Source organism: Propithecus coquereli, unplaced genomic scaffold, assembly GCF_000956105.1.
Source record: "Propithecus coquereli isolate 6110/MARCELLA unplaced genomic scaffold, Pcoq_1.0 Scaffold265, whole genome shotgun sequence".
In the NCBI taxonomy this organism is placed as follows: Eukaryota; Metazoa; Chordata; class Mammalia; order Primates; family Indriidae; genus Propithecus; species Propithecus coquereli.
This window is the reverse complement of record NW_012148230.1, coordinates 2,903,293-2,928,198: the sequence shown is the minus strand read 5'-3', so window position 1 is coordinate 2,928,198 and position 24,906 is coordinate 2,903,293. Positions and strand designations below refer to the sequence as shown.

The window sequence follows — 24,906 nt, the reverse complement described above, 5'->3', positions numbered from 1 at the left end:
TAAAATACATAAAATAGAAAAAATAGATATTTCATCTAGATTTTGGGATTATGAGTGAATATTCTGCTCCTTTTTATACTTCTGGATATAAAACACTATTCCACAAAAAAGTATGTGTTTTTAAAATAATCAGAAAAATAACAATAACAAATAATTTTTTAAAAGGGGAGGTTGTTAGCTAGGCAAATGAAAGCAGGGAAATCTATTCCAGGTAGAGTGATTGTAAGAATAAAGGCAGAGATACATGAATAAGAATGTTATTTTCAGGACACTGAGGCCATTCGAAACCACTAGAAGCTGGTAAAGTGAACCTCTAAACTGCGAATATATGAAGCTAGAAAAAAAGAAATATAAATCCCAAGTCACAGTGAGGAGTGGGGTGTCTTTAAATCATTGCAAGGAGCTTGGACCTTATTATGTCATTGATGGGGAAGGTTTAACATTGCCAAATTTTCATTTTCAATACTACTTCTGACATTGCCAGGTGAAAGGATTTAAGGGGTGAAGACTCAAAAGCAGGAAGACCAAGTAGATAGCTTCACGTAGATAGCCTAGGCAGGAAAGGTGAAAATCCTAGAGCGGTAGAAATACAAACACAGGAACAAATTTGAGAAACATATAGGATATCTTTTTAGTTGGATTTTTTGGATTCCTTGGAGAAGGCTGGGTGCTAAAACAGAAGAAAAGTCTCCTACAACTCCTTGTTTCCAGTTAGGATGGAATAGATACGGTGGCACCATTAACCATAATTAGACACCTAAAAGATGGGTACTGGGAGGAAGTTTCAAGATGAAAGTGATAAACCCAGGTTTACACTTCTTGAAGTCTAATGTCAATCAAGATGTGCCTGAGAAACATCCACAGATTGGTCTCTTGATACTCCTAAATTAATTATCTGCAACTCAGAATCTACTTTTCTACTAAAACTATAAAAATTAGGTTTCCAGGTATGGTAGACAGCATAATGGCCCCTCAAGATATCCACTTCCTAAATCCCCAAAAGAGAGTTTGAGCATGTGATTAAATTACAGATCTTGGGATGGAGAAATTATCTTGGGTTTTCCAGGTGGCCCAATGTATCTACTCACAAGGGGCCTTATGAGAGGGATGCAGGAAGATCCAACCGAGAAGGTGGCCACATGACAACAGAAGCAAGAGGTCAGACATGCAAGGATGGGGCCACAGGCCAAGGAATACGGGTAAAGATGAAAAGGAAAAGAAACCAGTTTCCAGAAAGAACCAGCCCTACTATCATTTTGTTAATCCAGTGAAAATAATTTTGAACTTCTGATCTCCAGAACTAAGACAATAAATTTGTGGGGGTTTTCGACACTAAGTTTGCTGGTAATTTGTTACAGCAGCAACAGGAAACTAATACACCAGATTACACTATTCTCCATGTTGAAAATGGGGATTAAGTTCCAGTTTCATAGCATAAAGACTAAAGACTTTTTATCACCAAACTTACATAAAACAAAGTCCTGAGCCCTGTAAAAGGGAATGGAGGTGAGCAAAGAACAACAAGAGCTTGGTGTCCTTAGAACTAGGCCTACACTGGCCAAGGTGGTTATTTTTACCCATTTAAAATTCTATTTATTTTTCAATCTTTGAATACCTTATGCCCGGACCCCATTCACTGGAGACATGCACATATGCACAGATTTTTGACACAATTCCAAGGCCTCCATGTTTAAAAACGTTTCTAGTCCTATAAAATAGGCCTTCTCAAATAAGCAAACATTTAACTATTTTCCCATAAAAATCCCTCTGGAAACTATATAATAACAATCTTGGTAATCTTTGATTGCCAGATATTGAAATTTCTATCTGTAAGGGGAAAAAGATGGCTTCTGGAAGCTATCACTTGGTTAAGTAACAAATATGGCCTGGTCTAACAAGAAAAAAATTCAACACTAAAGTACAGAACACTCTTTCTCTTAGCAATAAAAATTAGGATTTTACTTGAATAGTGTATAAATGTTATCTAATTTATCTTCCTAATACATGAAAGTTTGTTTCACCATTTTTCCTATATTTAGGAGAATAGCTTTCTTAAAATTCCTGAAAATATATATACTTATCATCCCCTGGAGAATCATTTGTCCAAGAACAAGATTCAAAAGGAAGGTAAACAAGTGTAGTGTGTGTGATCAAATGCGAATATAATGCTGCCCTTCACAAAACAATAATATGATAGCAGCACCTAAAACTGTTATTGTCAACTAAGTAATTTCTGCAAATACCTTACTCTCCTCACATCCAAGAATTCCATAAAGTATTACTCATAAAAGTTCTTAGTTAGGTGAGAAGTATAACATTATTAAGTAAATACCTAGAAAGCTATATGTTAGAAAATATTACTTCAGTAGAAAATTATTTTCGTTTATAACACTAATAGACAAAGCAGTAAATCAAATACAAAATTGCATTAAAGGAATAGTTTCACTACATTTATGTCAATTTGACCTAGCTGTTGGTAGAGAATTTTTCAGATGTTATGGTAATCACAACAATAATAAAAACAATACCAACAACTAGCACTTAATGAGCCTTTAGAACAGTGATGAGCATACAGTATGTGTTTTACCTGAATTAACTCCTTTCAGCTTTACAATCACCCTATGACGTCTTAAAATCATGCCCGTTTTATAGATGCACAGAGTGGTTCAATATCCTGATCATGGGTAGCCACTGAAGTGGTAGCACCAGGATTCAAACTCAGTCGTGCAGGCTCTGAGGCAGCGTGGAGCTAGGGAAGGGGGGATGCTGTCCGCCTGCTGTGGGCAAGGCACTCAAGAGGCACCACCTGCAGCACCAGAATCCCATCACCGTCCCACGCCCCTCTGAACACAGCCTCAGCAGACTGCTCTACATCCACCCCAGCAAAGAAGAGCCTCCACTCTAAAGCCTCCCCACCGGCTGGGGTATCAGGGGTTTCTCTGAGGTGATGATTAGGCTACTCCCTCTGGTTGCTGTGGTGACAATACAATGAGTTCTTTCAGTAAGTTCTTACTTTTTGTAAGAGGTGGTAAGAAGGGAATTTGCCATATAATAGGTCTTCATTTTGCAATACTGGAGATACTTTGGAAAACAGTTTCTTTACTCTATGTCCCAGTTATCAGAAACACTTGGTGATTTCCTAAAGTAGGTTTTCTACCCCAAAACTTCCTTTCCTGTTGTTTATTCAAATCGATGCCTTATAAATGATTTATACTTTGATAAGAAAACCAAATGTCAACTGGATGCAACCTTGGGGATCACCTATTTTAATCCCTTCTCCCCCCAAATATATAGCTAATGATACCAAAGTTCCAAAAATATGAGCTGGTTAGTGACAGAGATGATACTAGAATCAGTGCCCTGATTCCCTGTGCAAGACTCCCTTTCCCAACACTGTGCTCCTTCCGGGCAGAGATGACAGCGAGATCTCAATGGTATGCAAATAAAAGAGTTGATATCATAAATGTCAACAGAATTTTTAGTTGCAAATGCAACTCAATACTATAAATTAAAGTGTTAACATTCAAAAATACAACTACAAATTTCAAGGATTTCCCACAATGCGAAAAGCATTTCTAAAACCATGAATGCAACCAAAGTAGAAACTACCTGTAGTATTTTAATTTTTATAAACAAGAGAGGACTGAAAAATCTTACAACTATTTCCAGTGTACAACAGAAAACAATGAGTCGATAAAAAGGATAAATATTCCTGTATAAGTATTCTAAAATGTTTGATACTAAAGCAATAAAAAGAAACAAACACAAAAATTGTACATAATTTGGCTGACCCCAAGAGTCTTGTCACCAATTAAGCTGCTTTCACTCTGAGAGAGTTTTGCCTAAAACAAAAATACCATCTGTTCTACCTAAAACATTAAGATGTTCTATTTTCTTGTCAATTCAGAAATCACATCTGTAGCTATTTCTGAAAAGACAGCAAAAGACATTATATTTATGGGTGACTGCATAAGGAATGATGTTCAATCAAAATGTAATTTTCATCTACTGGAAGAAAATTTCATTTCTCCAATGAATATAAAGCTGTAACTCTGGAAGAACACAGAGTACATAAACAGACTAATTTTCACAAATAAAAAAGACCTTAAAAGTTAACACAGTAAAATAAAATTGTTTCGCTGTTAAGGACAGAAATGGCAAATATGTTTGTATTCACTTTGGGTATCTGTGTTGACAAATGAAATCTATCTTGTGTGAGGTTTCCAAGTGAATAGAGGAGAAAACAACTTTTTATTGGTGCTATGTCTCTTTCATGTCAGTGAGCCATCATACAAGTGGTAAAAATATGAAAACGACAAAACACAAACCACTCTCTATTTTCAAAGCACTTTTGGAAACAATATTGGTCCTGGGAAAGAATCCCTACTATACCCAATGAACTGATTAAAGAAGATACAAAACACTAGAGAAAACATCACTCACAGTGAACGCAAACACAATGTCAAAAGGGATAAAGAACACGTTTCGAAGAAAAACACACAAGCCAACCAACTACCTATAATAATTTCAGTGTATATTAAGTGCCTACAACAAATCTGAAATCCAGGCATGTTTTAGTTTGAAAAGTAGCCCAATTTCACATACAATTATCTTGCCTAAAAATTAAATAAATAAAATGAAATAAGATAAAACAAAATATTAAAATAATGCTACTCTCCAAATAAGGACGAAAGAAATGACTCCAAAGGCTCTATTTAAAATTTTTCTTTTTACCACAAAGTTGTGAAGTGTTCTGAAGTCCAAGATGGGCTTGAAGCCCTCCCTGACTTTTTCAGGATCAGGATACCTTCACTAAACTCCTTTTCCTTGTTCCTCTCGCAGTGCACGCTTTATTAATCTGCATTTAGAAGGAAAAAAAATCTGGTTCAGAAGAATGGAAGACTTTGAAATATGCCACATCACTTCAGTCTATGCTCTGAACTGCTTTGAGTTAATTAGCTTCATGTTAGCAATTTCAGAAGGCATGATGGACACTGGGAGGAAAAGAGGCAGAAATTGGATAGAAAACTAAGTTCTCAAGAAACAAAAGAATAAACAACCGAAGGAATCTCTCTCATAAAATGGTCAATTACTCCCAACCCCCCCATAAATCACTCATACTCCAGATATTTAATTTAATACTTGCCTAGTGTATTACTTAATAATATAACCGACTAATGCATGAACAAGCTTTGCCACTACAGCAATAACAGAACAGAATCACTCAAAATTTACATTATCTAGCAGACACACCAAAACGAACGCCAGCTACTTTTTGACACCATCTCAGCTCCTTCTCAATTTTTTTTACATTATATAAAGTTATGTATTTCTAAATATCTTAACTACAAATTATTTTAATCCTTCCTAGATTACAGGTAGTACTGCTCATGCTAGTTCTGCCTTCATATTGTAACCTATCAAAATATCTCACCATAATTGTACATATGTAGGCATGTATTTTCCTCCACATCTTTTGCACTTCCCTGATTATGGTCCTTGATGGGGCAAGATGTTTGAGTAACAAGCAAAATCACTTTAATCTCATCACACAAACCATGCAACTAAAACACACTGTGTAAACTTAATTCACTGTGTAATAATCTGACAATATAAACTAGAACCACACAGCTAGTTAGGGAAGTTTGATTTAAAATATAAACAATAGAAAGGCAATTAAAACATAGCTTAACCAGGCAATTTAGCAGGTGTCCCGAAACAATAAACTACTTTGCCTTTGCTTTTCAAGAAATAAAACCATTTTACATGCAATCTTAATCACTTCCACAAATAAAATCTAAGATAACTTTGTACCTAGAAACAAAATCACAGCAGACTAATTATAAAGGCCTGAGAAGAAATATTCTTTTAAAGTTCATGTGAAATCGATAAAAAAAAAAAAAATGATTTAAGAAATCATGCCCGGAAAGCACTAAGGAGGCAAATCCCACACTGTGTATCACTTAAAAATAAATGTATGAGACTGATAACAGCCTGACATTTTCTTCAAACTTTCAAATAACAGTAACAATAATGTATATATAATTAATATATAATATATCATAAACTTTAAACTGCCTGATGTGAGAATTATAAAACGTACTATTTCAGGAGGTATGAGAATGGAGTAAGAAATTTTTTAAAAAATGACTTCGATAATAAGGAAGTTTGAAGATCAGCTGGGAACCTAGAACACTCAGTAGAGTCGAGGACAGGACTCTTGCAAAGAAAAAACAGTCAGCACCTGAATACCCACGTTTAGAGAATGTGGTGCAAAGGGGTGAAGACGCAGCACTGCTCAGCTAGCAAAGATTTCTTGAGACACATTATTGAACAGACTTTTGAAATGATGGGACTCAGAACAGAGGAGAAAAGCTGAGGCACTCAAGCATGGATGCTACTAACAATCTGATGTCATTCAGAAGAGGCAAAGTGGTTTCTGCCACACGGTGTCTTTTTTAGGAAACTTGCTAATTATTTTAAGCAGTTACGTAATTTTCTCAAACCATTACTCTACAGATCTATAACCTGTAAACTGTGAAATTCAAAAGGCTCTGGGAAAAAAATCAAAAGCTTTTTCATAACTCATTTGGGGGTACAACCTAAATTGAACTGACATGAAGCTTTTATAGAATCTTTAATTACCCTATTTGATCTGAATATTCAGGAATGTTAAAGCAGATTCTGCAGTAATATGCCATACATGCATATTACTTTCTTAAAATTAAAAGAATTTTGAATTCATACTATATCTACCCCCAAAGATTTCAGGTAAGGCACTGAGGACTTGTTTTAGGGGCAGGCTTGATAGCAGAGTATAAGTCACAGACCACTTGGAAAAGAGACCCCACCTGTGTCGGTTCTCAGCAAGAAAGAATCAAGAAATGAAAGGGCTAAGAAAACACGAACACGTACCAACACGGTGCTGCCCAAAACAGAAATGCAAAATAAATCTGTCATTAAATGAATGATGTATGAACCAAGGAATAAATAACTATATTTTAATATGGTCCTACACAGGTCACTAAGAAATAGTAAATGCTGAATACACCAAATCCCACTAGGATATACATGCTCTTCCTTTATGAGCTTTTACTTTATCTCTTCACCAATTCTTCATTTTGCAGGATTCAATTATGTTTTGGTTTTGGAAGAAAAAGAAAATTTCTCAGTTTCATTAATAATTATGAGTGTTTGACATGATTTTCCTACCTAATAAGTCTTGAGAACAAGTTTTAAAGCAATTTCTAGCACGCAGGCCTGCTTTATTTAGTACAGACCTATTTCTGTGTACAGAACACAACTGCAGTCTCTGAGCTGAAAGAGTCAGGAAAAAGTAGCCAATGATTAAAAAATCTGGGAGCTGCTTTTTGATTTAGTTAATGAACCTAATGAGTAGATGCTATAAGTTGATTACCCAACAACCATTATCACTTCCTCTTTTCTTGATAGAAACCCCATTTTATTCAGGATGGCAACAGTCCTAGCTTAAAAAAAAAAATCAAAATGAACAACCCCCACACCCCCACATTCCACATTTCCCATGATTCGCCTCAGATCCATTCTACTAAGTTGGGTGTGGCCATGTTGCACAGTTCTGGCCGATGACATGTAATTAGCATTCCACTCAGTGGAGATTCTGAAAAAGTTATTGTTTGCGTCTCTGGTTTAATGAAAGACAGCACACTCACAATTGGCATGATTTTCATCCTTTGCTCATCCCCCTTTCCGGATGAAACATTAGATTCAAATGTATGAAGAAGCAGGAACCACTGGGAGTGCACAGAACAAGAGCCACAGGCTAAAGGTGGCAGAGCTCCCAGGCAAAAGCAGCCTGGACCTTTGATAACACCATGGAACACATCAGGAGTCCTGGACTGCCTCCCTTGAAACTTGTTCTTAAGAAAAATAAAAGGCTTTCTTGAGACGCCATTGTAACAGGTTTCTGTTACACGCAGTGAATGTAATACGAAATGAAACACTATACATACAAGAAGCAATACTGGGTAACGAAGGGAGGCCAACAAGTACCACAAACTTAAGAACAATGAACACAAAATGTTTCTAAATCAGAAATTTTCCTGTAAAGATTCACCATTATAGAAAAACTGTTTAATCACTCATCAAATATTACACATACCTTTTCCTCATACCTTTTCCTTTTACCCTGTCCAATTTTATTAATTTAGCAAACACCTCCTATGTACAAAGCACGTCTTCCACATTTCACTCAACTATTCGCAACTTCTATAACTCAAACAAGTCATCTTCGTTTTCTCCATGGCAATTGAAAGACAGATTTCATAAAAATTTAAGCTAAAACCTCAGAATTTGCCAATCCCATGTTTTTTTTGTTTTATTTCAGCATATTATGGGGATACAGATGTTTAGGTTACATATGCTGCCCTTGCCCCTCCACCCAAGTCCGAGTTTCAAGTGTGTCCATCCCTCGGATGGCATGCATTGCAGTCTTTGTGTATGCAAATACCCGTCCCCTCCTTCCCCCTCCCCCCTGCCCGACATCCAATAGATGTTATTCTTATATGTGCATTTATGTGTTGATCAGTTAATACCAATTTGATGGTGAGTACATGTGGTGCTTGTTTTTCTATTCTTGGGACACTTCACTTAGTAGAATGCGTTCCAGCTCTATCCAGGAGTATACAAGAGGTGCTGTATCACCATTGTTTCTTAAGGCTGAATAGTACTCCATGGTATACATAAACCACATTAATCCACTCATGTATTGATGGACTGAGACAGTCTTGCTCTGTTGCCCTGCGTAGAGTGCAGTGGCAGGATCATCGCTCACTGCAACCTCAAACTCCTGGGCTCAAGCGATCCTCCTGCCTGAGCCCCCAGAGTAGCTGGAGCTACAGGCACACCCCACCATGTGCTAATTTTTTCTATTTTTTGTAGAGACAGTGTCTCACTATTCTTCAGAATGCTCTCGAACTCCTGACCTCAAGTGATCCTCCTGCCTCGGTCTCCCAGAGTGTTAGGATTACAGCCGTGAGCCAGTGTGCCTAGCCTCATGCTTTCTTTATTATCAAATGAAATGCTAATCTAGGCATGTTATTTTCAAACTTTACATGAAATTTTAGGAATACAGAATATTTGACAACTCATTATTATCGCTCTTCATTTTAAGTCTTTTAAAATATTTGTTTTATATTTGAAAATATTTGAAAAACTTAAATGTTTTTCATTTAAGTCTTTTAAAATATTTGTTCACATGATAAGCAAAGCTGATAGTCTATAGGTCTATCTCTGTATCTGATTATTTCTGTAGGATAGGTTCCCTTCAGTGCAATCCCCAGCTCAAATGCTCCTGGCATCAGGTGAGTCACTTTCCTCAAAGATTGCTAGATGCCATGTTAGAATGATGAACAAGACCCAGCCCAGACCTTCAAGGGGTTTAAAGCAGGTCTCTCCGGAGGAACATCATGCATGTGGTAATTGGGAGGACAGTGGGTAAACACATAGGCCCATGTAGGCACATCAGAATGACACCTAGCTCTGACCAAGGACCTCAGGGAAAGTTTCCAGAGGATATAACATTTAAGCTGAGTCCCAAAGGACAACCAGAAATTAATCAAGCAAATGGTATATGTGTGTGTGTGTGTGTGCATTTGGGGGTGGGATGGGAGGTTTTTGTTTTGTTTTCGTCCAGGCAGCAAAGTGCAGAGGTAATAGAACACAGCATGTAGAGAATTTATAGTTCTCTGAATATGTTGTTATCTGAATATAGTTGTTGTAGGGCTGGAGCACATAGTACTTGCTGGGGTGACATGAAAGATGATTCTAGAGAGACCAAAACGCAGACACATAAGTCATGTTAAAGAGTCTGGAGTTTTTCCTTAGGACAAGGGAAGAAAAAAGAAGAGTTTTGAGCTTAAAGAGTTCCAACATCATTGCTAATATTAGTTGAGTGCCTGCCAAGCACTAAGTCCTATCCTATGAAGACCACATACTTTATTTAATCTCTCCAACAAGTGTATGAGTCAGGGACACCTGTCACAGGGATGTCACTGTCACCCAGGGGAGGGACAATAGCAGGGTAGTGGCATTGAAGATGAAGTGGACAAATTTGAGATACATTTAAGAAGTAGAATGAAAAGGTCTAGCATGTGTTTGGATACAAGTTGAAAGTAAAAGAGAGAAGACAGAGATGGTCAGGGTAACCTTTCAATTTACTGTCAAACTCATACACTTTTGAGAATGAAAGGGGTCACTAATGAAACACTATATCATATGGTTACACTAAAGTCGAAAGAGCTTGGGACCACAGAACAGGCTCAAGTGGGGAGGAGGAATTCCGTTTTAAAAACAGAGATGGAGGTCCCAGTGGGCCAGGCCAAGAGTGCTGCATGCCTGACCCGTGGGCATGTGGGTGGAGAACTCGGGAGACCTGTCTCAGCAGAGATGGACATCTGAGGAGTTAACAGTACACTGAGAGCGAAGGAAGGCGACAGAGTGGGAAATACTGCTCTCCCAGGAAGCTTCTATCTTTTTAACCTTCCAGCTGCAAAACAATTACTCAGGATCTCCTATGTGCTCCTGCCCCCCACCTCTTTCAGGTGTTAACATAATCCGAAGCCACAGACCTTCAGTACTGTTAGTAAACTATTCTTACATTATAAAAGTTCTACCAAAACTAAATGGACATTTCTACCTCCAGTTTGATGATAAAATTGACAATAATGATTTGGATTTCACTATATCAAATTGTTTCCAATGCCCTTTTAATTTCTCATTTTTTTTGAATTCTTAATTTTGATTCATCTATCCATCAGCTGAGTCAACTGTATCAAGAAATTTTAAAATTTTATTATTAAAAAGAAAGGAAGTATGCCTGCGGTATGTTTTATAAGCATTTTCGTATTTGAAAATGTCTTTTTATTGCTTTCACATATGAAAGATAATTTTGAGTATAAAATGATTTCAAAATTTCATAGTCTCCTTGTCAGAGGAGAAGCCCTGGTCTAGCTTTTGTTCCATATTATACACCATACTATATGTCTTTCTGCCTGGGCACTTTTACAATATGTCCTTTTTCCTCTTAATTGCACTAAGTTACCAAGGTGTGTGTACTGGGGGTGACACTTTTCATTTGTATTACCCAGCACTTAGCGCTTTCCATCTATAAAGTGAGGCCTTCTCAGCTCAGAAAACTTATCAATTTTATCTTTGATCATTGCCTCTGCTGTATTTTTCTCCCCTAAAGATCTATAATTCTTTTGTTGGAATCTTGTCCTCCATACCTATCACCTTCTTTCTCATTGTTCCTATTCGTCTGCTTTTTTCTGCATTCTTAAAAAGCATCTCCTGGGCTTTTTTTTTTTCCATGCCACGGACACCCTCTCTTAGTGCCAGCTTTACTCTTTGTACCACGAGTGAAGATGGTCTGCTACTGCCCCCCGAAACTTTCCTTATCTCACTCCTCCCCTCTTCCAAATCATCTTGTCATCCTTTCATTTCAGCTTTTCACTTTGTTTCATATTTCTTAGAGGTCATGACTCTTAAACTTTTTGAAAATTGCAAGTACTTTTTAAAAATTTTCATCTGATCTCTGTATTAAATCATTTTAATAGGTAAGTTGCTCTTCTGAGTCTTCGTGCTACATCCTGTTTTTTTTTTTTTTTTTTTTTGTCATTCTGTACAACTTTTTCATTGGTTTCCTATGATAACTTTCCACTCACTTATCATAGAAGTAGACATCCACCCAGACCCTGTGTTTGGTAAAGCTACCCTTGGTACCTCTAGTCTCTTTTATTTTGGAATTGGTTGAAATCCCTGTCTTATCTAGAGTTAGTTTATTTGACAAATATTTGTTGAGCACCTATAGTGTGTCAGGTATTAGCCGGAAGATTCAAAAGCAAACAAGTTCCCTGCCTTGTAGAGCTGTCATTGTAGCAAGAGAGACAGACAAGGAGGGATACATGACATGACCAGGTTGTTAAAACCACCATGAAAGATGTAAAGAGGATGCAGTGACGAAGAACGAGTGAGTGAATGATGAGCTCACATGCAGGGGTCCAACCTGACTGTAAGATCGCAAAAGGCTAACATCCAAGGTGGCTGTGCCCGATTGGTATTCAGTCTTCTATACCAGCTCTAATACTCCGAACGAAGGGAAGACACCATTATTCAATTGATGTATACCCTAAAAGCACTGACTTCATCACTATGCAATCTTTGCATGTAACAAAATTGTAACTGTACCCCATAAATTTATACAAAACAAAGAATATCGCAGTATTCTGGCTCATGCCGCCGCCAGCAGCAATCTCCTTGAATGGATATTTCCCTAGATCTATGGTCTACCATCAGTTTTCTACTTGTTCCTGCCTGCTTTATCTCTGGCAGATTCAGTATCCAAATTAGTTGCAAAATACAGACACAAATACAGAAGCTCTCTCATCGATGTGATCAAGGCTGCTAATAGATCTGTTAACTGAAACAGTTAAAGTTGACCTGAAAATAAAAGTTAAAGTAGGAAATCATTAAGATATATATGTATTATTCTTAATATTTTACTTTACCATAAAACATACAAACGTGTATCATATTTTAATCTATTTATTGATTTAAGACCAAAGCCTTTACGTTGACTATGGGGCCACTAATTAGGAGTTCTTTCTGCCATAACCAAACATGTGATAATTATCCATGTTTCAAGCTTAGGTTACCCTAAACTACAAGAAGGACGTAAACTCAAAAATATTAAGCAATCTGAGTACAGACTGCTTCTATATTTTTATGATTTCTGCCCAAATCTTTTGCAGTCTTCTCACCAATATTTATCAGTGACTCACCTTTGTTGAACATTTCCAAAGCACTCTACTTCATAAAGAGGGTATTTTACAGAATTCATCAGTTTAATAAAATTAATCAAATTACGAGAGAAAAATAACAAGTGGTTTCGGAATAAATAACTGATTCATGACAATCACACAACCGACAGAATGGAGTGAGGGAAGTGCACTGGCCTGCCAGCTAGTAGCCTGTTACCTACGAGACCAGGGTGCCAGGGGCAGAGAAAAGCAATGGAGAGTATCATTTGCTCTAGCTGTTCGATTAAGTGAAGATTGGTCAACAAAGACCTTAGGCAGGGAGAAAAGGGGACGGAGGGGGATGAACAGTTACCTATCATCTTAACATCCATGAAAAGTAGTACCCTTCCAGTAGAAAAATATTTTTCCACTTTTCTAGTTGATACAGTATCAGAATTTCAAAACCTTGGGAGCAGACGTCACGAAAAGGAAAAGGACTCAATCTCTACACTTCCTTTAAGAGACCTGCATGTTGCTTTTATTTCTAACTGTTTATCACTGGTCAGCATTTTTCAGTCCAGTTCTATCAGCTTTGTAGTTTGTGGCTATCTTAGATTGTGACAACAGGTTGACCGTCAAACCAAGGTTTTGGTGTTCCCGTGATTATTCATCATCTTCTTTGTTTTCATGTGAGCCTTAATGGGAAATTGAGAGAGTCGGTCTCAGGGTCCCTAGTCAGCCATCATGTAAATTGGAAATGTCAACTTTTTTGTAATATAATAGGTGTTATTTCATCTAAGTCAATGAGAGGTTGAAACAGTATTTCAGAAATTAATACTTATCATTCCTGATGTCATAAAATAAATAGAAATGCTAAGGCTGGGGAGAACATTGTGGAAAAGGTAAAGCCTTTTCTCCTCATTTCCTCCCCTAGAGACCTTTGTATTGCCCTGAAAAATCAGGCAAAATGCAAGCCCGTGAATGACTGATTTAAAACGGCAAATACCAGAGAAGATTATTTTATGTTGCTACCCAGATGTGATTGCTCCAAAATTATTTCCAACCACCAGTCAATGCAAAGAAGTTTTAATATAAAATTAACTAGTGTTAATTTTATGTTGAAGGTACCTCCAGTTCCCTAGGAAACTTTCGGTTATTTAAATAATGTATTAAATTCTATTTAGTGTTTTGAGTTATTTTTGAATAATCATAGAACTGGTCAACCTACATCTTGAAAAAATCAAAGTTAACAAAACATAACGGAGATGGAAGAGATGGAATGCAGGTAAAAATACACAAACACCTTTTACAAGCATTTTATACATAAACAGAAAAATCACTTCAGAGGAGAGTTTATTAACTCATCCCTCAAGTCCAATATAAATTCATAAATGTACTATGCTATCAATGCTCAGATAAACCTAGACTAGACTAGACTAACTCAGATTTTATGTTTTTAAGAGTCTCCAGTACTATCAGTTAGTAATTCCCCCATATAGAAAAGTTCAAAGCAGCTTTAAAAGGTAAAGATATTTCAGCTTTTCTCAGGATAATAGAACCTGTGGAAGGTCTACGGTGTGTCAAATCCTAAATTCTATTATTGCCTTGAATTCACTTGGGATAATTTAAAAATATAGCCCATCATTTTCAAGAAAAAAAGCACTTAATCTTCCTGACTTAATAAATAAACTTATTTTTCCTCTAACTAATGTGAAGACATTTCTATACGAGCTTTCCAGCGTGTGACAAGACATGAGCTTAAACCACCAGAATCCATGAGCGACAAGCCCAGTTCTTACACTAATCATCACTAATACTCTTCGGTCTCTCCCACAGTCAAGTGCAAAGCAAGCTCCGTCTGGACATTTACAGCTCGACATCAGACTCCTTTCTCAGACTGCAGCCACCTTGGCTCACGTCATGGAACCTCAATTCCATCCTTGAGCTGTAAATGCTTTTATCAAACCTATATTTATAATAAATAATGCTGCCAGATTCTGAGTGGTTAGAATTCTATTTTCCTAGAAATTCCATTTCCAAACAATAAAAAGACCACTGTGAGCTTAGTTTCTTCATTTAAAACTTATGTTTAGGCCGGGTGTCGTGGCTCACGCTGTAATCCTAGCTCTCTGGGAGGCCGAGGCAGGCGGATTGTTTGAGCTCAGGAGTTCGAGACCAGCCTGAGCAAGAGCGAGACCCCGTCTCTATTAAAATTAGAAAGAAATTAATCGGCCAACTAAAAATATATAAAAAAAATTAGCCGGGCATGGTGGCGCATGCCTGTAGTCCCAGCTACTCAGGAGGCTGGGGCAGTAGGATCACCTGAGCCCAGGAGTTTGAGGTTGCTGTGAGCTAGGCTGACGCCACGGCACTCACTCTAGCCAGGGCAACAGAGTGAGACTCTGTCTCAAAAAAAAAAAAAAAACAAAAAACTTATGTTTAAACAACTGATTAGAGACACAGATACTTTCTCAGATACATTGTTACTTGGCATAAAAATATGTTGATGACATGGTAACAAATGAAAAAAAAACATCTAAAGCTTTGAATCACATTACACTAACAGATAAGCATTGTCAGAAGAACTGTTCACAGTAACAATATTAAAAATACAAAATGTAGAGTCAGGCGACTCCATTATGTCGATAACAACAAAAAAGTCCTAGGTGTAAAACCAATCAGATAAGGTCAACTCGTTCGATTATTTGGAAATATCTTTTGTACCCACTCATTCTGAAATGCCCCCCAAAATGCAATCCCAATAACGTTAATTCTATAAGAATGCAATGATGCTAAGATGCAATCTAAAATTTTTCAGGTCTCATGGTTTAAAACTCTAAAATCTCAAATGAGCAGTTATACAAATCCCAAGCTCTACTGAATTATTATTTATTTTAATTTGCAGCAGTATTTAAAGTTTATTAAGAATCATCCTGATACCCAATCTCCAAACAGTAGATAAAAGATGTGGGGAGAATATATACCAGGATACCACATTTTCACACACAGTGTGAACCAAATTCTATGCACATCTGGTGTCTGAAGCTTGACATTCTCTTCAGTCAATATTTAAATGTATTTTGACAAATCTTTATATTGAATTCTTATTATGTTGACTATAATACCACAAGCACAATGTTGGAAATAAATGAAAGAAATAAGTCCTACCCTCAAGGAGTTTGCAATGCAGTGGGATTAACTTCAAATAATTATACTGGCAGAAATAAGCCAGCATCAACTGCCAGCCATATAAGTGGCCCACTTTGGATCTGATCTAAATGAAAATTTGGGGCCAATGTCCAAAATGGGATGAGACTTTAGGCACTGTGGGGAGGGGGATTTCATTTTGCACATGGGAGACAGGTGAATAGTGGTAGTCAGTAGGTGAACTGTGACAGCTAGTCTCCAAAGACGACTGCCATCAATCCCTTTGCTTCCTGTATGTGCTCCTTACATCAAGACATACAGTAGAATTCACCTCCCCCTGAATCTTAACTAACCTTAGTGACTTGTCTGACCGATACAGTGTAGTAGAAATGACCATCTAGAACTGCCAAAGCTAGGTCCTAAGAAGCCTTCCCGCTTCCACCCAGAAAACTCACTCTCATTGTGAGTGAGTCTTGGGACTCCCACTCTTAACGTGCTCCCTTCTTGGAACCAGTCACCATGGTTAGAGAAGCCCAAGTCACATGGAGAGGCCATGTGTACACACTGGCAGTTGACAGCCCCAACTGAACCCTCAGCCAACAGGCAATAGGGACTTCCAGCAATGTGAGTGAGCCCTCTTGGACATTCAGCCCCGTCGAGTCTTTGGGGAACTCCAGTCCCAATCTCCAATTGACTACAGTGGTATGAGGGACCCCAAACAGTTCTATCGAACCATGATATAATAAAGTGTATTTAAAACACTAAGTTTTGGGGTAGAGTGTCGTATGCCACAGACTACTAAAACATTTGACTATCAGATCAGACCTTCCTCAGTAGGCAATAAAAAGTCCCTGGAGAATGTTGAGATCAGAAGTAACTTTCTCAGTGTTCTGCTTTGGGCAGGTTCTTCTGATAACTACACATAAGAAATTAGGGGAATAGAGAAATTGAAGACAAAAGGGCAAAAAGCCATTGCAGTAGTTCAAGTAAAGCATAAAGAATGGCTTAAAACCAGAAAGTAACAGGAACAAGAGGAAGATGAACATCGAAAGACTCTCCAATTGATGAAACTTAAGGAATAACAGAAGGCAGATGTCAGAGTGGGTTCTGGGTTTTCAGAACCTAGATAACTAAAAAGAGAACGATGCTCTTCATCAAGACTAGGATTCAAAAGCACACGTGGAAAAAAACAAAATTAAATTAGAGGTGCTGGGAAATCACCCAAGGAGAACCATTCAACAAGCAAATGGAAATGGGGCTATGGAAGGCCTTTTCCGGAATAATTAAGTGCTTTATATCCAGCTGATATTCTGAAGTCACCCAAACCCAGAAACACTGATTTCCTTTGTGTCTCTGCATTGTTAATAGTTTCTTTTTGGGTGAATCCTTCTTTTTTCGGCGAGAGAGAGAGAGAGAGAGAGAGAGAGAGAGAGAGAGAGAGAGAGAGAGAGATGTAGGATTGCTTATCAATAAATACCTTGATAAAAATTAAAAACACTTAAAAGGTAAATCTATTAAAAGTTTTGTAATAGTAGTTTGAATAAATTACTCTCAAATCAAAAGAGATACTACTTGAAAAATTAAGTTTTCAGATTTATAGACAGGTTATCTCAATATAATTTTGATTATATACTTGATGGCATTTTGAATTATCCACCTTAAATAAAAAGTTCCTTTACAACTTGTCAAACCACATGGCTTCCTGAGCTGTGCTGTGGCAATATTTATTCCTGTCCTGCTGGTACAGATGGAACACGGAAAGAAAACTGAATTCTCTATGTCTGTCTCAGACTTTCACCTTGTATCGTTAGTGCCTCAGTGTCTTCCAAGTCCCTAATCTTGCAAATCGCTGTATTAAATTTATTTATAATCAATTTCCTTAGGAAATTATGAATGTAGAGAGAAACAGAAACATCTTTTTACATTTATGAATTACTTAAGGTTAAACAATTTATGACATATTGAGGGTGATCTAATTTTAACTCTTAAATGTATCTGTTTTCTATACAAAAACTATAAATTCACATACTATTTAACTCAACTCTGTGAACTAGTTAGGCACATCAAAATGCACTGAGGTCACTTTTGGCAGATTATGGACTACTTTTTAAATACTTGTAAACTAAATTATATTAGGGTATGGCTTTAACTAATGTTGCCAATAGCATGATCTAATTCATTTACATGTACTACTTAAGTATTATGGATTTAGATGAGTATTTCTCAAACTTTTTTACATTATCATCTCCCTAAGGGCTCTTTTTAGACATTTATTTCCTCATCACCCTCCATATGATTTTCATACCATATATAAACTGTTTACCTATTGTGTATTGTATCTGTGCTTTATAGTTTTAAAAGAATAAGATTTTCTTCAAATCTCCCCAGAACCAATTTCACTCTCCAGGGGAGGATATCTCTGCCATTGAAAATGCATTCTTTATTTAGATAAATAATTTGTTATTCAAATAGGAACTAGGTTTATAATTAAAATAAAGCTAAGCCCTGGAACATTACAGAAGACTCATGAAGAATATGAGAAAGACGCATAGCCACACTTCTAAAACTTCCAATTTAAGGACTGAGAAGGGCAATTATTAACTTTCAGTTCCTGCTTAAAAAAACTATCAAATTCTTCCATTTTAAAGGCCACTGTCATTCCTCCATTCTTAGCTGATTTTACTGAGAGATCAGTAACTAAAATGACTTGTGGCTAACAAGTAAAATGTAGATTTTAAAACCAAAATTATAAAAAGGCCTAAAGTATAAAATGGATAATAAACATAAAAATAAGAATCTGACAATCAGAAGTGTTCCCAATTTACCTAACTATGGAAATAATAGCATTGGCATTTGATAGAAAAGAATTGTAAAGAAATAGTAGTAAGATGAAGAACACAATCTGAATGCAAATGGTTTAAAAAGAAATACCAAAAAGCAACCATTTTATTAATAGCCTTAAAAATTCCACTTATGTTTATCTATAATTAAAACTCCTCAATATTAAAGCTCAAAAACATCCTTTCTCCTAACTTTCTTCCTCTAGCATAAGTGATGCTAAATTACCAATTACTGCTTGCTAAGGCTGGGACAGTAAAGCAAGGAGAGAAAGCAACGGTTGCATCTCTCCCTCTGACCTGTTATGTCTCCGGCCCCTGCTCATCCACCCCACGACATGCACCCAAGGGGAGACCAAGGAGATAGGGATGGGGCAGGAATCACTTATGGTAAGCATATGTCATTCTCACAACCTGCAAAAACAAAGATCTTCCTCCACCAAAATATTTTTAAAAAGTTAACAGATGAGTAGATTATCTCTAATGCCAAATAGATTTACTAAGGCCACAGTTTATTAGGGACCTAATATTTAAGGGACAGGCATATAACCTCAAATGTATCAAAACGTTACTTATTTTAAGACAAAGAAAACATTTTGTAATCTTATAATTGATACTTCTTTCAGCATCACTATCCTTTCATCCTGTGACGTGGCAATCTGAAAGCTCTGAACACTTTAGTAGTGTTGCTGAGAATTTTAGCATGACTAAAAATCACTTATGTTTTTGTGCTAAGGAATAAGCTGCACTTGTCTGAAGTCTGTACTTACTGAAGAAATTTACACAAATAAGGCTTTAGTCTACACTTAACCAAAAATCTCAACTTCATTAGCAACTGCACATTTTCTGTAATACTTTGATTCCATTTATTTTTAACAATTTTAATAAAGTACACTTAGTTAAAATCACAAATTACTCTTTAAAAGTATTCTTTTATCCTATAATTTGTAAGAGGTAATATTAAATTTCTCCATTCTGACAATAAAAAGGTTATATTACAAACCTTTTATATATACAAAAAACACTGCATTCCTAAATCCACTGGGTAATGACTGATAGATATTTGGTCATGAAAAACAGATACCTTGATGGTTAAAGAATTATCAATAGAAACATAAAATACTTCTTTATAAATCAGAGGTAGCCACAATTAAATGACCTGATTCAAGGTCACTGAACGCCCTTCCGATTTACTTAACCATAAATCGATAGTGCTAAAATGAGGCAGTTTGACCAGCAAAATGACAGTTATCCAGTGAACAATTTACAGTAGGAAATTTAATCTTCTAATAATAATTAAGTTTCTTCTTTCATTTAAAAAATAGGATCAGGGATTAATGAAAGCAAGGTAACTAAATGAAAGGTTGATCAAGAAAGGATATAATCTAAAAATAATCCATATTATAAAGTTAGGGAATTTTTTTTTATCATAAGCTGTATATTTACCACCTCGTAGTTTGTATCAGTGAGAAATGTTGTTATAATAGTTTATTCAGCAATCAATGTACCAAGCACTGTGTTAACTATTAGCAATGAACACAACAGTCATGGAAGAAAATTCCTTTCCTCAGAAAATGTCTTTAAATTAATAAATTGATTAAATGAAATATTGTCTGAAAATATATGTTAACTAAAGACCAGAACTATAAAAACTAAAAACGTTAAGCCAGAAAAATGGTAAAGATTTATGAGAAATTACAAATTACCTTGGCTGCGCACTCAGGAGTATTATATTTTTTTGTGGCAGAGAATCTTGTGATTTTTGATTGAAATCCTATAAAAATGAACAACAATTTTTACTTTTAAAACTTAAGTTTCAAAATTAACTAAGTAATAGTACCTTGAAAATTTTGAAAAGGGTACAATAGAAAAAAAACCCTATTTCCAGCTACAAAAAGTCCATCAAAATTCAAAACAAATAATCTATGTGTGCATATGTGTGTGTGCATGTGTATGTGTGTGTATATGTGTGTACATGTGTTCAGACTTCAAGTACAACATGTTACGGGGACAGAGTTCATAATTCAGGAATCAAATCAGAGTTCTAGAAACAATTCTGCAAAAAGCTTTTGTACTTTACTTTTGCATCATATGTTGTATATCCTTAAGAGATGTCCATTTCTTGCGTGTTTTACTTTAATATAAAAATGTATAATCATGACTTGACTACAAGCATCAGTATATGAAAATGTCGAAGCTATCTCTCTAATTCCAGATGTGTAAATTCAAAGTACATGTAAAATTCCAAAGCCCATCATTCATAATAGATTGTAATAATAAATAAATTACAATTTAAAAATATCTGAGGTGTCAAGTGGAAGTGGATAGAGGGTTGTAATCAGCCATTTTCTCAACTGTCTTGCTTGCTGCGGAACAGCATGTTCTCCCTTTCATAGCACTTTCTGTTTCATCAGCTCTTCTGATCCTAACAACAGCTCAAGGCAAGGCAGATATTATCATCTCATGTTCCAGATAAATGAATGAGGGTTCAGGGATATTCAGTAACTTTTTCAAGGCCCCAACAATCAGGTGCAGTGGTGAGGCTAATTCCTCAATCACTGCTCTCTTGTTACACACACGTCAGCACCACCCACAGTACTCGGTGGACTCATCCTGAAACCAGGAGACCGTTCAAATTCTAAAATTCAACAAGAGCAGATTAAGAACTTAAAAAAATTCACATATCAAGGGGTTTCTAATTGAAGTCAAGCAAAATGTCCAGTTGCATTGCAATATCATCTTAATAGTATTGTAAAAGCCTACATATTTCACATATTTTAAAATATACTTGCTTTATTTGTTATGCTTAGACATAGTCAGAACAAAATACATATTAGAAATCAAATAGTGACACAGAAAAGAAATAAAGGTAATTTACATGAAGTAACACAAATTCTCTCAAATAATATATAAAGAAATAATTATATTTCAATGTCTCTTTTCATTAAGCTTCTCATCCCCTTTTCTGACAAAAGAACAAAAGAATCGCACATTTTTATGAATACAGAAGAGATCACCTCACCATGTCTAGGAAGGTATCAGAAGAGTAAGAGTCGTACATATGTTTGTCCTTCAAAATAAGAAGAAATGCAGAACTTCCAATTATCTTTTCCAAAACAATTAATGAATGAAAGAGTCTGCAAACCAAAAATTTTATTAGTCTGAGAAGTAATTTTAAAATCCACATACAATACTTTCAATTTCTTTAATAATGGCCAAATCACCCTTGCCTTCATCTTGTATTCACAAAGTGAAATCTATCATGAATCTATAACAACCTGGCTCTTTTTTCTCCCAAACTAAATACTTAGAAAAAATGGTTAATCAGAGGATATCACTAATAAGGATTCATGAAAACTGGAAACTTTCTGGACACACCTGAAACATATAAACTTATTCAAATTACTTTTATGATTAGTGTACCAAATAATAAGAATATTCAGTATGATTACCCCAGTAATTTTAAGGCCGCCTATCAAAAAACAATGACTGGCTACTTTATTTCAGAGAAAACTTTAACAAGGGTTGAAACGACAGCAAAAGAAAACATGAGGTTAACTTAAATTAAATTAAAATTCCACCAGTATACAAGCCATTCCCCAAGAATTAAAATAGGTATCGTGTTGAATTTAGTTTCACGTCCTTGTTTAAAAGAATTAGAAGGAAGAGAGTTTTTCATAGATCTGGATAATGAAATCGTCTATCCTTGTTCCTTTTCTTGGTCATTGAAATTATTAACTGCATTCAAATTGTATTTTTATGTCTGAGGAACCAACAGGCTGTTTAAGAATCTATTGATTCAAGATCAATTCTGGAATGTAACCTTGGTACATCATCAGCTATTACTGAATAACTACTACTCATGGGAAAAGACGATTTTTTTTCAAATTCAATCATGTTTTCTTAAGACTTTAGAGACCAGCCACCCGTAGGTAAATTTATATTAGACAAATCTGCAGAGAATACTTGCTAATCATGTTTTCAATCAACCATGGGAATGAATCTATTATGTTTATAGAGCAATTATATTATTTTCTCCAATACAAAAAGCAACCTTGGATCTATGGCCTTAAAGACATTTTTGTTGTCATATAACAACAATAAAAATCTGTAAAAGAATTAGAAATAACTTTTTTGCAGAGCTTTAAGTAAGATTTCCTTCCAAGACGTAAGTGATCATGATCAATATTATTAATTAAATATATTTACATAGTAAATCTATAATTTTAATACTAAACTCTTATGGATTTGAATTCATGCTGTCACCCAATTTAATTTCTCAGTATATTCAAATGTTTTCCTAGATAGTACTAAGTGTTCTCATCACACTAAAAAATCATAAGAATAAATACAGTCCAGTTATGGAAATAAGTCACTCATTCTAAGTTTATTTGTATTATCTACAGGGCTATCTTTATTAGGTAGCGTGAACCTGCAGAATAAAAGTCATGTTCTCCACCAGCTAAAAGCCTATATGCATTACAGTATATTAAAGAGTCCTAATTAAACTGAGTGAAAGCCAGAAATCAATGTTTGCATCCAAAAGGCACACATGCAGCCTATCACTGAGATGAGCACTAAAGACTATAGCGCAGCATTCCCCGAACGCTTTCTCAGTGTGTATAAAGCAGTTTTGCTTAAAACAAAACAATATACAGTAAGCAGGTTTGAGAAACACTGGGTAAAGCAAAAATGTGAATGTTTCAACATTTCATTAATATGTGATTTCTCAAGGCCTCTAATTTCCTATCATGCACTTATCCTATTAATATGGAACACAGTGGAGGAAAAAAATCACTTAAGAATCACAGTTTTCTAGTTTGCTGTCATTGCTGTTGTTTTTAAGGAGATTGTTATCTGTCTGTCATTCAACAATTTGATCTGTATGTTAGGACCCTCATGCTTGCCCTTTGTTCAGTTTTCTCCTACCTATCATAAATACAAGTTAGGAATAATTGGTCTAATTCTAAAACATTTCTGGATTTGACCTCATTACCATTTCTTCTTCCCTTCCACATAAGCCCCATTATTGACTTTTGGTTTGAACGTCCATTACAAACACCATCCCAGTCTAATTTATTTTTCCATGCCATAATCAGAATTAACCTCCAATTTTGCCATTATATATTCTTGCTTACCAGTTTATAATTATATAAATATTTAATCTACTGTTGAAAGCATGACTCTCAGACTTACTCTAGTACATCAGAGGAGAAAGAAGAGCCTGATCCCTGATAACACTGTGGAGCTGTCATACCTAAATGAGTTACTTGCAGATTTCTTTCACATGACATAAAAATAAGCAGGATAGGATTTATTCTGTTTCAGGCGCTATTACTTGCAGCCAAATGCAATCCCTAACTTACACACTTGTTCGTAGGGGCATCTGTGCCAACATGTGCATGAACAATAGTCATAAGTCCAACTACAAGAGAACACCCAATACTAGTTGCCTCTTTGTTAATAATTCTCTAACTTTTGTTTCAAAATGTCCTCCTTAAAATCTGTGCTAATGACTTGATAATTGTTTACGACTTTTCAATGAAGTATGAAGTGCTCACATAGCAAATTTACAAATGCCAAATACAGCTTGAGATTTATTGTCTTTTCTTCTCTAAAAGAGAATTCAATTCAGTAAAGGGAGGATTTTTTTTTTTAGCTTTTTATAAGCTAAAAGCAATAAAAACATATGGAGCTTTTTATTAATATAAGCTAAAACCAATATAAAACATATGGGGGAACTAATGACAGGCCTTCAGGAAAGGTCATGAGACACAATATGTTCTGTAGCAAAACTCAATGACCTTTACCCAAATCTCTTTCAATATGGCAGCCAGAGAGAGCAAGTAGACAGTATAGGAGAATGACTTCTCCATGTCCTCTCAGGAGCTCTGCTCTGATCTGATTCTAAGTAGTCTCACTTTTAAACTCTCAACAAACCAAGCAGGAGCAGGTGAAAAGGAAAAATTGAGGATCTGAACTTACTTTCAAAAATGCTTTCTGTGGGAGAAAATACTAACATCATTATCACCTAATGAGTGTTTTCTACTTTAACCCCAGATCAGCCTCAATAGATGGATGCCAAATATATTTGCCACAATATTGAGAAGATAGTCAAGACACTGCCTTGAATATATATTTAAAAT

At 35.8% G+C, this 24,906-nt stretch overlaps 1 protein-coding gene across 1 annotated transcript in view; it reads right to left on the bottom strand.

Annotated features, from left to right (window-relative positions):
* The window catches only part of MAN2A1 (mannosidase, alpha, class 2A, member 1), a 167,376-nt gene that overhangs the window by 58,685 nt on the left and 83,785 nt on the right, over positions 1-24,906 (bottom strand). Inside the window, exons 11-12 of the mRNA XM_012647374.1 lie at positions 21,783-21,897; positions 20,467-20,534 (exon numbers count right to left, since the gene is read on the bottom strand). Coding sequence (XP_012502828.1) covers positions 20,467-20,534; positions 21,783-21,897 — 183 coding nt within the window. The remainder of the gene's footprint in view (positions 1-20,466; positions 20,535-21,782; positions 21,898-24,906) is intronic.